The sequence below is a fragment of the Penicillium brevicompactum genome (genome assembly GCF_028827555.1).
Source record: "Penicillium brevicompactum strain IBT 35665 chromosome Unknown utg000009l_segment0_segment0, whole genome shotgun sequence".
Lineage (NCBI taxonomy): Eukaryota > Fungi > Ascomycota > Eurotiomycetes > Eurotiales > Aspergillaceae > Penicillium > Penicillium brevicompactum.
In genome coordinates this window covers 2,316,155-2,332,853 of record NW_026623212.1, presented here as the reverse complement: position 1 = coordinate 2,332,853, position 16,699 = coordinate 2,316,155, and the positions used below count along the sequence as shown (strand labels likewise).

The following is a 16,699-nucleotide window of genomic DNA, read 5'->3' as shown; positions in this document are numbered from 1 at the left end:
ATAGTAGTGGACGCTAACGCTTCTTGACATGTTCAATTGAATATCATTCTTGAATTGTATCACTATGCTATATACTTATTATTTGCAAAGACGCTTTTACAGTATGATATAATCACGACCTGAGATAATAGACTCAAAAGAGACTGAGCAAGGCAGGAAAACCAAGAGGCCCACCGCCTCCTGATTAACAAGTCATGTGACGAATGATCTCAACCCCCTCTCCCCGCAAGTTTCAGATCCTCCTGGTTCACCGCAACTTGCTTTTTGATGACAGAAAAGCAAAAACGACAGCCACCCATTTATTTACCACTAGCATTTGTCATATCGTCATTCTGATAATTGAGCGACAATAATGGAGCCAGCGAGTTTTGCGATCGGGCTTGTAGGACTTGTCAGTCTCTTCAATACATCCTTGGACATTCTCGACAAATTTGACTCGTGGCGAGACTGCGAAGACGAGTCCCAAGCATTGATAGCTCGATTCAAAGCCCACAAGCTTCAGCTGGAACGATGGGGCCAGGCTGTTGGGATAGAAAATGGAATCATGTCAGCTAAGCATGATAAGCTTCTTGATGATTCGCGCACATTGAGGACAGTCCAGGATCTCCTTTCAGCGATCGTCTACATCTGTGGCCCTGACGAACCGCCACACATTCCACTGGACTCAAAAAGACAAAAGCTGAATTGGACTCTACGAGCCAAGAAGAAACGAACCACGCAAGTTGAACAATTCGCCTCGATCGTGGAGATCCTCCATAGCTTGGTTCCCATCGAAAAAGACGGGGTCTCAAGATACGACGACTCATTTCAGAGGGCTAACTCATCAAGACACATGAATAGTACGTCTTAAAATATGTTGCTTTTGAGGATGATTTGACCATTCCATCAGATGCCTTCCAGAGTCACGGAGATTGGGTAACGGATATGAAACGCATTTTGAGTAATATAGAGAGCGAGATTGAAGGTCGGTTTCTATACGATAAATTACAATATCTTTACTAACAAAGAAAAGTCGAGACACGACGCGATTTACAAAAATGGCTACTGGGAAACTATCTTCCGAACGACCGCTACGAGACGTACAAAGAGAAGCGGTTGGATGGTACTTGTGAATGGATCATATCTCAACCATGGTTTCGTGACTGGTCTTCTCCTGATTTCCCAAAAGGATCTGCTAAGATTCTTTGGATCAATGGCCCTGCGGGATTTGGAAAGACTGTGCTATGCACAAAAATTATCGATCATATGTCCTCTATTGCAAAAGGCCCTCTTGGCCATTTCTTTTTCTCTGCAGACTTCGAAAGACATGACCCCTTTACGGTGATCAGATTGTGGGTATCCCAAGTGGTATCTCATCCAATAGCATTCAAACTGGCTCGTGAAATGTGGGCTATTCAGCAAGGGCCAAATGCAACGCGCACCGATCTCATGAAACTCTTGCGAGCGATTGTGACTGCCGTTCCCGGGTGTACATTCGTCGTGGATGGGTTAGATGAATGTACTTGGCAGAAAGAACATCAGCAGACTGGAGGAAACGAAACAATCTCTGGCTTTATGGAGGCCTTGAGGAAAATTACTGAAGGCGCAACTACTCGCCTGATGATCACAAGCCGCGATGAACCGGAAATACGAAATCTATTAAGCGTCCATGCGCACCACTGCTTAATGACCGAGCATAAAATTACCTCTGAAGATGTTCAAATTGATGTCGCATCGTATTCACGAAAGATTGTCTACCAGGAGCTGAAAAAGAGCACGGAGGCTGCCAAGAACACTCTCACTCAGAAATTGGCTGAACGATGTAGCGGTCAGTTCCTTTGGGTGACAATGCAGCAGGAATCCTTGCGCCGCAACAGTTGGAGAAGTCAGAAGGAGATAGAGCGAACAATCAACACCACGCCAAAAGGCCTCGAAAGGGTCTACGAACAGAACTGGATCAAAATTTTGGAACTTCCGGAGGAAGATCGCGGTCGATCACTTTCCTTGCTGCGCTGGACGGCATTTTCCCAGCGGCCACTGACTGTCAATGAAATAACCGAAGCCCTTCTTATTTGCGAGACCCGCGATGAAGTGAGAATAGACGAGCTGCCAGAGGTCATTGACATGGACTACATTGAAAACGGGATATCATACTACTGCGGATCACTTCTCGAGATTAGAGGCCCCCAGGAGGAAAGCGAAGATGGGGTCAAGACAGTGCATTTAGCACATTTCTCGGTGAAACAATACTTGCTCCACAAAGCTTCAAGAGCCAGGCTTTTACATCTGAACGGTGCCCTGGGTTATTTTGCAGAATCGACTGAGAACACTTTGCTAGCCAAGATGTGCCTGCGCTATGTGAACTTTTTAGCAACACGACGAAAAGGTCCTCGGATAGAGCATGATCGATTTCGTGGATTTTTCTTGGATTACGCCGCAGGCTCATGGCAACAGCATGCCTGTATCGGTGAGGCAAAGGACGGCGAGCTAATATCGTACACAAATCGTCTATTTGACATAAAGGGGCCAAGCTGGACTGCGATGAGGGAATGGCTTGATCGAGACTATACAGAAGGTGGAAGGAAACAGTCAGGAATCGAACACAACCCAGCGGGGCCGGTGTATTATGCGGCATTACTCGGTCTAGTCGACACACTGAGCTTTTTGATGAATGAACGAAAGCATTCCGCCGATGAGACAGGTCCTCTGTGAGGAACAGCTTTAGTAGCGGCCAGTGAGAAGGACCATTTAGAGGTGGCCAGAATTCTCCTTGAGAAGGGGGCAGACCTTACAATAGTGAACAATGATAGATGGACACCAGTGAACATTGCCTCATCAAACGGCCATCTCGAGGTGGTCAAGCTTCTCCTCGAGAAGGGGGCGGATCCTAAAACTGCGAACAATGCCGGATGGACTCCAGTGAACTCAGCATCAGAGCATGGTCATCACAAGATAATCAAGCTTCTCCTCGAGAAGAGGGCGGATGCTAAAACTGCGAGCAATAATGGATGGACACCAGTGAACATTGCCTCATCAAACGGCCATCTCGAGGTGGTCAAGCTTCTCCTCGAGAAGGGGGCGGATCCTAAAACTACGAACAATGCCGAATGGACTCCAGTAAACTCAACATCAGAGCATGGTCATCACGAGATAATCAAGCTTCTCCTCGAGAAGAGGGTGGACTTGACAATCGCGAATAATGATGAATGGACACCAGTGAATACTACGTCACAGAACGGTCATCTAGAGGTGGTCAAGCTCATCCTTAAGAAAGAGACAGACCTTGCGATTGCGAGCAATAATAGATGGACACCAGTGAACATTACCTTATTAAACGGCCATCTCAAGGTGGTCAAGTTTCTCCTCGAGAGAGAGGCGGATCCTAAAACTGCGAACAATACCAGATGGACTCCAGTGAATATCGCGTCGCAGAATGGTCATCTAGAGGTGGTCAAGCTACTTCTTGAGAACGGGGCGGATCCTACAGTCGCGAGCAATAACGGTACGACACCAGTCCATACAGCCTCATTGAACGATCATTTCAAATTGGTTCAATTGCTTCTGGAGGAGGGGGTCAATATCGGTATCCCTGACATTGATGGATTAGTACCTCTGTATTCAGCCTCAGTTGATGGACATCTTGAGGTAGTCAACCTTCTCCTAAACCACGAAGCGGATAGCAGAGTCACTGATAATGATGGATACACGCCCCTCTATACTACCGCACAAAATGGATCTCTTGAGATATTGAAACTACTCTTGGTGCACAAAGCAAGTTTTATGACTAGACATAAAGGTGGATGCACACCTTTGTATACCGCATCAGACAACGGTCATCTCGAAGTGGTCAAACTACTTCTCGAGGAAGGGGCGGATGCCACAGTCGTGAACGATAACGGATGGATATCACTAAATTCAGCCTCATGGAATGGCCATCTCGAGGTAGTCAAGCTTCTCCTCGAGAAGGGGGCGGATCCTAAAACTGCGAATAATGTCGGATGGACTCTAGTGAACTCAGCATCAGAGCATGGTCATCACAAGATAATCAAGCTTCTCCTCGAGAAGGGGGCGGATCCTAAAACTGCGAGCAATGATGGATGGACACTAGTGAATATTGCGTCACAGAACGGTCATCTAGAGGTGGTCAAGCTTCTCCTCGAGAGAGGGACTGACATTATGACGAGAAGTAAAAACGGACGAACGCCAATTTATTCAGCCTCGGCGAACGGCCATTTGGAGGTCGTCAATCTTCTTCTTGAGAATGGCGCCAAATCGCACGATCACGATGTTCGGTTATCCATGCCTCTCCATGTAGCCTCAGCGAATGGCCACCTCAAGGTAGTCAAGCGACTTCTTCGTTCATCAGGTACGAAAATCGACACGTGCGATGACTGTGGTCGTACTCCTCTCTTTCTTGCCGCTGCAAGAGGACATTCCGACCTTGTACACTTGCTCATTTCACAAGATGCGCTTATGAATATGCAAGACCGTTACATGTCTACTCCTCTCTGTTCCGCAATCCGGAACGGACACGAGGATGTCGTCCGTCTACTACTTCCATTCGCAAAGACAGCAGCTGGATTTGAGGATGCTTTGGGTAAAAACCTCGTCTGGTGGGCGAACAAGACCGGAAATGTCAACATTATCGAGATTGTGGATCAGTGGGCTCAAAAGATGAATATTAAGATTCATGAAAATGATCTCGCTTCGCAAAACGCAGTGGCTCCGTCGCGACGACTTTCTCGATGGTGTGATGTTTGCACCCGTGCCATATCTTCGCTCTGCCCTTGGTACCGTTGCAACTCTTGTGATGACTTTGATATATGCTTAGAATGCCATGGATTCGGCATTGAATGCTTTGATGCCTTTCACGGATGGACGTTTCGCGATTTAAACAGCTCAAAATGACCTTTTCAGGTACAACCAGTAGCTATGAACCGTCTTGCTTTCCCTTCGTTTGTTTATGAGAAAGAAAGACCACAGGACATTACATTTCTGTTTGCTGTATTTGTCTTCATAGGCGTCCGCTAGGAGCCTGAATATGCGTCTCAAGGCCACATGAGTCCATAAGTTGAGTCAATTAAAAAACGCCTTGTTTTTTATAACGTGTGTACTTACTTATAGTCACAATGTTAAAGCAACTAGGTATACTATGTCGCTGTAATCTTAGATAGTAAACGTTGATTTTGGAGAATATATATCATTGATGTGAAGGTTATACGTTGTCAGGTGTAATGCCTGTCAACTCGGTAAAAGGAAGGATAAGAATAGACGTCGATACGGTTACGAATCGATAGTAAAAGGAGGGAATTCAATAGTATTGTCTTATTGAATACAAGATTGATTCTTGATCAGAATCAGAGAGGAGCCTCCTTTCCCCCTCCTAAATACCCAATCCATCGAGAGAGCCATTAAGTCCTGTAAGCTATAAGAAGTCTACGTCGATTCGTCATCGATTTGTATGATGTTTTGATCCTTTTCGGTAGTCTCCTGATCCATGAGCTCCGAACCCCTGAGGCATGAGTTCTCATTGCCTGGAATATCAGGCATCCATTGTCACAGGGAAGTATGGAGAAGAACCCTGTTATACTATCGTATCTACATTAACCACAATTCCTAACGCTTTTACTGTCTGACGATTAAGACTGATGTAGCCTAATTTTGTAGTCTGATCTATATGAATTGTAATATCTCTACTTCGGTATATTGACAAATCCTATATGACCACCTAGATGTCGTTACTATTAAGATCTTGTAACGGGGTTCTCCTCCATACTTCCCTGTGACAATGGATGCCTGATATCTCAGGCAATAAGAATTCATGTCTCAGGGGTTCGGAGCTTATGGATCGGGAGACTATCGAAAAGGATCAAAACGTTATATAAATCGATGACGAGTTGACGCAGACTTCCTATAGCTTATAGGACTTAATAGCTCTCTCGATGGATTGGGTATTTAAGAGGGAGAGATGAGGCTCTTCTCTGATTCTGATTAAGAATCAGTCTTGTATTCAATAAAGACAATACTATTGAATCCCCTCCTACTTACCATTGATTCGTAACCGTATTGACGTCTGTTCTTATCCTTCCTTTTACCAGGTTGACAGGCATTACACCTGACAACGTATAACCCTCACAGATCTGGATTTCCGACTCTTAAATATTTTTCATCTCCGTTTATATCCTTTTTATTCCCTTGTGTACGGACAGTGAGGCTTTAGCAGAATCTGTACTCATCGCAATTTAAAATATAATTATAATGACTCTACGAGATAACTACTAATCAACGAGCATCGTTTTGGGAGAAGACTTTAATCGCTATCATCTAATGTGGGGTGGTAACTGTATCTAATCACGATTTATTGAAGACGCTAGTGATCTGATCGCCTTTTTTCAAGCGAATAGTCTTTATAGCTACTTGCCTTGGGTAATTGTAATCTACTAGTTGTTTAGTGATTTAGGGAGGAATTCTACTATCGACTAAATAGTAATAGATTAGTTAGAGTTACTAATTAAATGTCACCTTTATCATAAAAACTATGGATCTAATCATCGTGTCATATACTCTAAATTGTATTTTTAAGTTTATAGCAAGCAAACCCTGTAGACAAGGAAAGCTTACAAACGTGTGAAGTGGAATAAGATTAGTAAAGAAGTAATATGGTGTATTAGCTTATAGAAAGAAATTAAAACTTGACTAGTATTTGATGAGGTTATCTAAAACCTTATAGAGGCTATAACGGCAAGTGTTAATAAGTTTATATCTGATATATATCTAATATTATATTTTAAATAGTGGTTTATATTAGATCTAAAAGTCTAATAAATCAAAGTTAACTAACTATATTAAAGATGGCAAGAAAATTGTAAAATACTTAGATAAAATTATCCTTACTTTATAACTACTTTCTAAGAGATATAATAAAGCTAACAAACATAGACTTAGACTATTAAAAAAGCTAAAATATTATATTAAAAGCAATTTCTAGATAAAGCTGGAGAGGGAAAACTTTAGAAAGTAACTATTTATATAAAACTAAGAAAGACGTAAGGTTATGTTTTAACACTAAAGGTAGACAACTAAGAGCTTATCAAGAACGAAGACAAGGTATAAGCTTTCTTAGATTCCTTCTTTTCTCTAATAGATATCCTCAAGGCTAACTCGATAATATTAGCACTATTGGGGCTCCTGTAATAGCCTTTTATTACTTTAGATATTAAATAATTACTTCAAGTAATAAAAGAGACTATCGTATCAAATAAAGATAAGTTGTTAATACTTTTATGGAAGTACTTATAGGTCTATCTAAAAAATAATATTACTAGGATTTTCAATGTATTATTAAATCTAGGGTATCATCTAAAATAATAGCGAAATATAAAAATTGTGATACTGCGAAAACCTAGAAAGCTAGATTACTTGGTTCCTGGAGCCTATCATCTAATCTTATTTTTCAATATGCTAGGAAAGCTTTTTGAAGTTATGATAGCCTAAAGGTTCTTATACCTCGTAAAGAAATATAGACTACTACTAGATATTTAATTTGGTGGATAGCTAAAAAGAATTATCGAGTAGGCTCTATTAGTGCTGTTAAATGTAATTAATCGAGTATGGTATAAACATAAAGTAGTGACTCTTATTTCTTTTAATCTAAAAGAAGCTTTTAATGAAGTTTAATAGGTAAGTCTTAATATAAGCTTGCGAGTTAAGAGAATCCTAGCTATAGCTAGAAAATGGATAGCGAGCTTTATAAGTGACTGGTACGCTAGTATAGGATTTGATGATTATTGTATAGAGATAGTATTGTTAGAAAATGCGAGATTAGTATAAGGGTCTCCTCTCTCTTCTATTCTCGTTGTGTTCTTCAACGTTGATCTAGTGAATTAATTTGTTACTTTGTATAGTGGTGTCTCGGTATATATTGATGACTATTTCCGCTAGAGAGTGGGCTGTTTAGTGGAGGAGAATTTGGCCAAGATATAGTCTAAAGACATCCCTCGTATTAAAATATGGGCACGGAAAACTGGGTCCTGTTTTGTAGTCTAGAAGACCGAGCTTATCTACTTGATTAGAAAGAAAGCTAAGTATTTATAGGGTCAAATAGTCGTGAATGGTATAATAGTCTCACTCTTTTTTGTAGTTAAGTTACTAGATGTTATCTTTAACTAGGAAATGTGATAGAAAGAAGACGTGTAGTAAGTGATTAAGTGTGTAATGAAAGTTATTATTGCTTTTGGCGGGTTACGATATTTATGTTTAGAATAAATACGATAGCTCTATTAATCATATGTTACGCTAGTGTTGGATTATGTATTAATCGTCTAGCATGATTTATTGAGGGACAAAACTTATCTTTGATATCTCAATATAGTGTAGAGAACTTTACTGGTCCGTATCTTGTTAGTGTTTAGAATTGTGGCTATAGTAACCCTAGAAGTAGAAGCGCATATTCTTCCCACTTATCTTTGTCTCCGTCACTGAGTATAATGTACTATTGCAAATCTTTATACGCTGTCGCGGGAATATCCGATCTGGGATACTCTCTCGTGAGTCTAAAAATGTAGAAACAATATTGGGTTGTACGCTTGTTTCCCGCTGGTGGAAGCGTTGAAGACTATGGACCTCTAAAGGCTTAACGAGCTAGAGATAATTGACTTATGGCCACTATTATCATGGCGTCTCGATCTCTTTGTGGAGATCGAAGTCGGTTCAGACTGAGAAGTAGCAGGAGAGCAAGCTAAGGCTGTCCACTTAATATTAGATATTGTTGTCTACTTGGATACCTCAGGACGCGATGGCCATTTAGGGGTTGCTGTAATAGTAATAAACGTGGATATGGAGATGGTTGAGTCCTAATATATCTAGGTTGGACTGATGGACTGCTGGTCGGTGTATGTAGTGGAGCTAATAGGCATCTATTATGCGGTCGGCATCGTGTTTAAGATGGCCCACTAGCAACCAACACTGGAAGGTCGACAAACCGCGACAATTCTCTGTGACAGTAGGTCTGTCTTATAAGCAATCAAGAGTGCAAGAAATAAGTTGGGACAACGGATCGTTCACGCGATCCACTAAGTCGCGATCGAGGTTAAAATAGTAGGTATCGCACTGCGCCTCCAGTGGGTGCTAGGATATTATGACAATCCCAGCAACGACGCTGTGGACCGAATGGCAAAGTACGCCGCGAGCCTCGGTAAGTCCCACCCCTTTCGCCCACTACTTACAAGGGAGAAGGCTTTAATCTGTGGCAATATTGCCGTTTAGTGGGAGCATGAATGGAGAATATCTAGTAAAGGTGGTCATCTGCGGAAGATTGACGACACTCTATCGACAACGTATATCAGGAAGCTGTACGGAAGTCTACCTAGGGGCCAGGCGTACCTGCTGACGCAACTGCGCACGGGCCACAACTGGCTATCCACCTATCGTAAGAAGATTGGTTACAGCGATGACGACCGCTACGGCTGCGGCGCGCAAGAAATAGTCACTTACGTGCTTGTGGACTACCCAATGCTGGTGGAGCTGCGAAGAAATCTGAGGAGAGAAGTGGGGGACGCGTTTAATAGCGTATCGAGTCTGCTAGAAGGCTCAAAACAAGGTGAGAAAGGTAAACCAGACACCGTCTCGCGAGCCAGGACGGTCCAGGCCGTGCTGGACTTCGCTGAGGCGTCACACTGGTTTCATAGTCGCGCGCCACGGGGGCAGCCTAACAATAGAAACGGCAACTAGACCACGAGAGGCCTTGACGAGGCTCTAAGTTCGTTTTTAGGAAGTGGATCACTCCACATGTACATACAGAGATATATATCGTTGTGGTAGCCTGCATATCGCTTTTCATTGCGAGAGGTCAGGGTAAATGAAACACACTCCTGTAGTTGTATCATCTAGTTCAGCTTGTTTTTGCGAAAATTTCTTGCCTACAAGTTCCCTTAACTTGGGCTCCAAGAAAAGACGCCAATGAAACTGTGGAGCCAAAACCAGGTCTTGTTCTGTATTTTTCCGGATTGTTTTGTTGTTGAGGGTAACCTTCCATACAATCGAATAGTGGAGACAAGAGGGTGGATGCTCATCATACAACTTTCCTTCCTCCCACTCACCCAGTTGAAGCAGTGGAATCTGGCTCAGTTGTGGAGATTGATGCTGGGAAGGAAAACTGGCCTCTGGGTGGTTTTCGGGGCTCATGGAAAGCATCACAGATGGGGTTTGAACAAAGCCATATCCCGGAGTCGGGGCAAAGAGTGAGGATTGATCGGTTTGGTCATACGAGTCAAATAGCGGTGGGTCATGTTGAGTACTGAATGGGCTACAGCTCATATTTCTGGGACTAGCGAAGGAATCATGTCAACATCATTTTCATCGATAAACAGACTGCCTAGGTGTTAGTTCGCTTTGAACAAATGTCGTTCATCCTTACTAGGAGAAAGCGACCGCAGAGAACAGAGCACAAGCAAACAGCAAGTATTGCGAGATGAATAACGTGGACGGTGACAGTGCTGGTTATGCAGTTTTGCTTGGATTTGAGCAATGATAACGTCCTCGCGAGTGCAGTACGGTTGCGGGTTGGGACAGCTGGAAACGAGGAATCGAAGATCGCTGTGGGAAAGTCAGTCGGCCACATGGTGATTGCCTTGTTTGCATCTAGATCTTCACTATTCCATGGTATGCCATTGATGATTGAACACTAGTCCCGATTGGAGTAAACGTCAGCATCTAATCTTGAGGGCCCTCATAAACAAATCTGCGTCTTATTTCTAGCCTAGGGGATCAGAACAAATTAAATTGAGCCAATGCCAGGAACCTAATTAAACGAAACATAATAATGCACATCGATATTTGCGTGTTGATGCTATTTTACAGTGAGTTATTCATGGACGGTTTTTCAACGATCAGTCAGTAAATTGAGGGCGATAAATTTCGACGGATCTTCAATAGCCAATCGCCCTCTGACTGCAACGACGTGCATCATCCAATATCCCCGCACACCCCAACCAAAAACCAGTCTCGGAGGAATAGCTTTTCCCATAGCACACAGAAGGCGGTAAAGCCCGCAGAATCGCATTGTGAAACTAGTTTTTTGGTGAGGGTGTGGGGAGGTATTGGATGATGCACATGATTCCGGCGCCGGAGCGGACGATTGGCTTTCGAAGACCCCAAATTACTTACTGATTGTTGAGGTACCCATCCTTGAATGGTTCATTGTGAAATAGCATCGGCATGTGAATATCGATCTATAATGTATTGTGTCTTGTTTCATCATATTCCTGGCTTTCGGCCCAATCGATTTAGTCTGGTCTTCTGACTTGGGAGCAACATGCATATTTATCTATGAGAATGACTCGTGTTCGTGTCTGGTTGGCTGATCGTTCCCAGAACGCACTAGGCTGGCGCTTCGGTGTTGCGCTCCTTCAGCCCGGATAGTTGGGGGTAATTGCGAGGCCACTACCCGCCCGCATTCAGTCTTATGGCTGAGGGCCTCACTTACCTTGAATAGTTTCCACTCGACGACTGTTCTGAAGCCTTTTCGCCTAATCTCCCTGGCGAAGTACGCCGACCGTGCAGCCGAAAATGACGCTGAAATGTTTGAGCCGCGATGCCTACCGGGTGGGATGGATCTGCCCGTTAGAGGTGGAACAGATCGCGGCAATGGAGATGCTAGACGAGGAGCACCAACCTCTTCCGCAACCCAGCGGGGACACAAACATCTACAATCTCGGCAGCATCAACAACCATAACGTGGTCATCGCGGGTCTTCCGCGCGCGGGGAACTGCTCCGCGGCCACTGTCGTCACCCAAATGAGGATGACCTTCCCAAACCTCAAATACGGCCTGCTGGTCGGGATTGGGGGCGGCGTGCCGACAAAGACCGAGTGTGGAATGGTCCGTCTCGGACATGTGGTCGTCAGTCAGCCAACTGGTATTCACTCTGGGGCAGTGCAGTATGACCACGGAAAAGCGAAGGTGGGCCACTTTGAACGCAAAGGATTCCTCGCACCTCCCCCAACAGCCCTTCTTAACGCTACGCGGGAAGTGGCTGTCCGGCGCCAACGGCTGGATTATGATCCAATTTGGAAGAATCTGGAGCGAATCCACACTGGCCGTCCAACACTTCGTCGCTTCACGTTCCCCGGCGCCGCGAATGACCATCTCTACCCGTCCGGTTACACCCATGGTCAGCAAGGAACGTCATGTGAAGAGAGTGGGTGTGACCCGAGGCAGCGTATCGCGCGACCAATAGATGAGGAAGACGACTCCTTTATTGTTGTACACCGAGGCACAATAGCATCTGGGGAGCTGGTGATAAAGGATGCTCAGAGGAGGGATGATCTAGCGCAGGAGCATGGGGTGCTATGCTTCGAAATGGAGGCCGCAGGAGCCCTTACCGATTTCCCATGTATGGTGATTCGAGGCATCTCCGACTATTGCGACTCGCATAAGAACGACCAGTGGCATGGCTACGCAGCGGCGGTAGCGGCCGCCTATGCGCGGCAGCTATTCTTCCACATGTCCATTGAAGAGGTGCAACGGTAATTTGTCGCAATCGCAGCATGAAAAGGCCATAAATATATCTTTATAGCTGATCAATGTATTTCAGGAATTCGAATCAAACGCCTACTTCTTTCGAGCTCCCGCTTAATCTGTCCGGAATATCCGAAGTGACCCATTTCGTCGCACGAGAAGATCAGCTAAAGAGAATGCAAGAGATCCTCGAAACACCTACTGGACGCCGTACTGCCGTGGTGCATGGGCTGGGTGGCATCGGCAAGACGCAGCTAGCGATCGCATATATCAAACGGAACCGGTCTTATTATTCGGCGGCTCTATGGCTAAATGCAAAAGATGAAACAGCGCTGAAACAAAGCTTTGCACGCGCAGCTGAGTGGATTGCACGCCACTATCCATCTCTGACATATATTGAAAGTGCTTTGGAGAGCCGGGACCTGGACGAGACGGTGAAAGCAGTCAAGAGATGGTTGGATGAGCCGATGAACGATCGCTGGTTAGTCGTCTATGATAACTATGATGATCCCCTATTGGGCAACCAGACGGTGAAAAGCCTAGCCTCTACTTCCTTTATGGAAGCTAGTACCAACAGCGATGACGAGGAAGATCTCGCAAAGGCTTTTGATCTGCAGAAATTCCTGCCCGAGACTGACCATGGTGCCATTGTTGTGACCACGCGGTCCTCCATGGTCAAGCTAGGCCAGACGCTTCAGTTACGCAAGCTAGAGGATATTGATGATAGTCTCGAGGTCCTAGCTTCCGTCTCTGGCCGTGAAGATCTAAGACAAGGTAATTGTCGAACTTATGGTCCGATGTCAAGTACTAATATCAAGCAGATCCTGTCGCCGCTGATCTTGCAAGACAGCTCGATGGACTGCCTTTGGCCCTGGCAACGGCTGGCGCATATCTAGAGCAGGTGTCGATCAGCTACGCCGAGTACCTCCAGCTATACCGAGAATCATGGCAGCGACTCCATGAAGAGACGCCACAGCTAGGGGCATACCATCAAACGCTGTACTCAACTTGGAATATCTCGTACCGATACATTCAGCAGCAGAGTCCAATTGCGGCTATGCTTCTCCAACAATGGGCGTATTTCGCCAGTGAAGACTTGTGGTATGAGCTGCTGGAAGATAGCGGCCCGGAGAAGCCGGAATGGCTGGGGGCACTGACAGAGAACAAGCTCATATTTCACAAAAGCTTACGAGTTCTGTGCAGCCATGGGCTCGTTGAAGCTGATCCGACTACCACGTTACAGCGAGTGGAGTCACGAGGGTATAGCGTGCACGGCTGCGTTCATTCGTGGATGATGCATGTGTTAAACCAGGGGCTGAATAAGAAGATGGCCTGGACAGCAGTCCAATGTGTATCGCGGCGTGTGCCTAGGCACAACAAAAGCGAATTCTGGCTTCTACAACGACGGCTGATTGCACATGCAGACAGATGTCTGGAGATAATAAGAAATCAAGAAGTTAAAGATAGGGATATGGAGGCTCTATATTCTTTAGGTTATCTCTAGGCAGATCAGGGCCGACTCCAAGAGACAGAGACAATATACATACGAGCGCTGGAAGGCAAGGAGAAGGCGTGGGGACAAGAACACACGGAGACGCTGGATATCGTCAATAACCTCGATACCATCTACACGGATCAAGACCGACTCCAAGAGGCAAAGGCAATATTCGAACAAGCGCTGGAAAGCAAGAAGAAAGCGTGAGGACGAGAACACACGGAGACACTAGATACCGTCAACAACCTCGACAATCTCTACGCGGATCAAGGCCGGCTCCAAGAGACAGAAGCAATGTACAAACGAGCGCTAGAAGGCAAGGAGAAAACGTAGAGACGAGAACACACATCGACGCTAGATACCGTCAACAACCTCAGCATTCTCTACAAGAATCAAGACCAACTCCAAAAGGCAGAGACAATGTACATACAAGCGCTAGAAGACAAGAAGAAAACATGGAGACGAGAACACACGTTGACGCTGGATACCGTCAACAACCTCGATAGTCTCTACAAGAATCAAGACCAACTCCAAGAGACAAAAGCGATGTACGCACAAGCGCTAGAAAGCAAGAAGAAGACATAAGAACGAGAACACACGTCGACGCTGGATACCATCAACAACCTCAGCATTCTCTACAAAAATCAAGACCAACTCCAAGAGACAGAAGCGATATACACACGAGCGCTAGAAGGCAAGGAGAAGGCGTGGGGACGAGAACACACGTCAACACTGGATACCGTCAACAACCTCGGCATTCTCTACAAGAATCAAGGCCGGCTCCAAGAGGCAGAGGCGATGTACGTACGAGCTCTAGAAGGCAAGGAGAAGGCGTGGGGACGAGAACACACATCGACGCTGGATACCGTCAATAACCTCAGTGCCCTCTACACGGATCTAGACCAGCTCCAAGAGACAAAGGCGATATTCGAAACAACGCTAGAAGACTTTGAGAAGACGTGAGAACGAGAACACACGACAACACTAAATACCGTCAATAACCTCGACAATCTCTACACAGATCAAAGCCAGCTCCAAGAGGTAGAAGCAATATACAAACGAGCGCTAGAAGGCAAGAAGAAAACGTAGGGACGAGAACACACGTCAACACTAGATACCGTTAACAACCTCGGCACTCTCTACAAGAATCAAAACCGGCTCCAAAAGGTAGAGGCAATGTACACACAAGCACTAGAAGGCAAGAAGAAGACGTGGAGACGAGAATATACGTCGACACTGGATATCGTCAACAACCTCAGTACCCTCTATACGGATCTAGACCAGCTCTAAGAGGCAGAGGCGATGTTCAAACAAGTGCTGGAAGGCAAGAAGAAAACGTGGGGACGAGAACACACGTCGACACTAGATACCATCAACAACCTCAATACCCTCTATACAGATCAAAACCAGCTCCAAGAGGCAAAGGCGATATACGCACAAGCGCTAGAAGGCAAGGAGAAGACGTGGAGACGAGAACACACGTCGACGCTAGATACCGTCAACAACCTCGGTACCCTCTACACGGATCTAGGCCAGCTCCAAGAGGCAGAGGCGATGTACGAACGAGCACTGGAAGGCTATGACATAGCTTTTGGTGCGACCTCAACTTTTACCTACATCCCTGCCTTGAACACTCTTACGAACTATGGTCTTCTATGTGAGAACAATGGGAAAGTGGATACCGCTGTGCTGTATTATCAGCAGGCGCTGGCAGGCGCTGAGGCTGTTTGGGGCCAGGATGGCGAACGGTATACCTGGCTTTCCAACAGATTGAGCTCTTTACAGCGTGACAAGGGTGACATTTCTGACGATAACTCTGTGCGAATGGGAACAAAGAAGCGGGGGACAATATGGAAAAAATTTAGAGCAAAGCTCTCCGGTATAAACAAGTCTCAATAAGCCCTGCAAAGGATCCAGACATGCCTCCCGTCTAGTTCATAGTCTATCTTGGATTATGTACCGCCTTCTTTACCAAGGAGCTAGAGACGCTGATCCACTTCCTTCACTCAACCCGATAGAATCTTCTAGATCATCTGAGTAATCTGTACAGTTACATTGTCACAACGTGTTTCGTATTGTCCCAAATTACAAAGCTACTCACTTATAGATGGCGGGTGGGTTGGATAATCCACTACTGTCTTGGCAGTGGGGCTCTCATTAAAACTTACGACAGTGCAGGGCAGAAGCAGATTTCGCTAATGACTGTATTGTCATCAACAGGTTGACGGAGCGCGTCTGTATTAGGCATTGGCTATCGACTGTACAGTGGCGTGAGCACGCCTGTATCGTATCGATCTCGGAGTGATTTCGAGCGCGTCTGTACCCGCGCCTGATCTAATTGGGAGAAGCCCACCGACTTCTTGTACTGTGACCAATGGCGGGACGGGCCGCGATGCGAACCCCTGAACCGCCCGACCGTGACGAACGCGGAGATTCGCCACCGCGACTGGCGAGACCGAAACGCACCACTCGACCACCGAACAACTACGCTCGCGAGCAGGAAATTGATACAGATCGGCGGAAGACGCGTTCCCAGCAAAAGGTGAGAATTGAGCTAGGAGACCGGCGTGATGAGGCAACTTCGGACGACGCCGCGACCGAGCGCGAAGAACTCGACGTCAGCGGTTTGGTGAGAGAGATCGCCAAACTCAGGCGAGAGATCAGACTCCGTGACGAAATGCACAAGGAAGAACTTCAAAGAACCAGAGA

The 16,699-nt window shown here is 45.6% G+C and overlaps 2 protein-coding genes across 2 annotated transcripts; both read left to right on the top strand.

The window, feature by feature from the left end:
* Positions 1-352: 352 nt before the first annotated feature.
* On the top strand, positions 353-4,725 carry N7506_012326 (uncharacterized protein; the record flags this gene model as incomplete). The annotated part of the gene is made up of 4 exons (XM_056961617.1): positions 353-839; positions 890-964; positions 1,013-2,687; positions 2,742-4,725. Coding segments are annotated over 4 exons (4,221 nt in total), but the record flags the coding sequence as incomplete, so codon positions are not given.
* Positions 4,726-11,544: 6,819 nt separating this feature from the next.
* On the top strand, positions 11,545-15,889 carry N7506_012325 (Disease resistance protein; the record flags this gene model as incomplete). The annotated part of the gene is made up of 9 exons (XM_056961616.1): positions 11,545-12,503; positions 12,572-13,269; positions 13,317-13,856; positions 14,004-14,193; positions 14,368-14,538; positions 14,620-14,949; positions 15,012-15,031; positions 15,105-15,248; positions 15,288-15,889. The coding sequence occupies 9 exons, from the start codon at positions 11,545-11,547 to the stop codon at positions 15,887-15,889; spliced, it is 3,654 nt and encodes a 1,217-aa protein (XP_056806150.1).
* Positions 15,890-16,699: the final 810 nt, after the last annotated feature.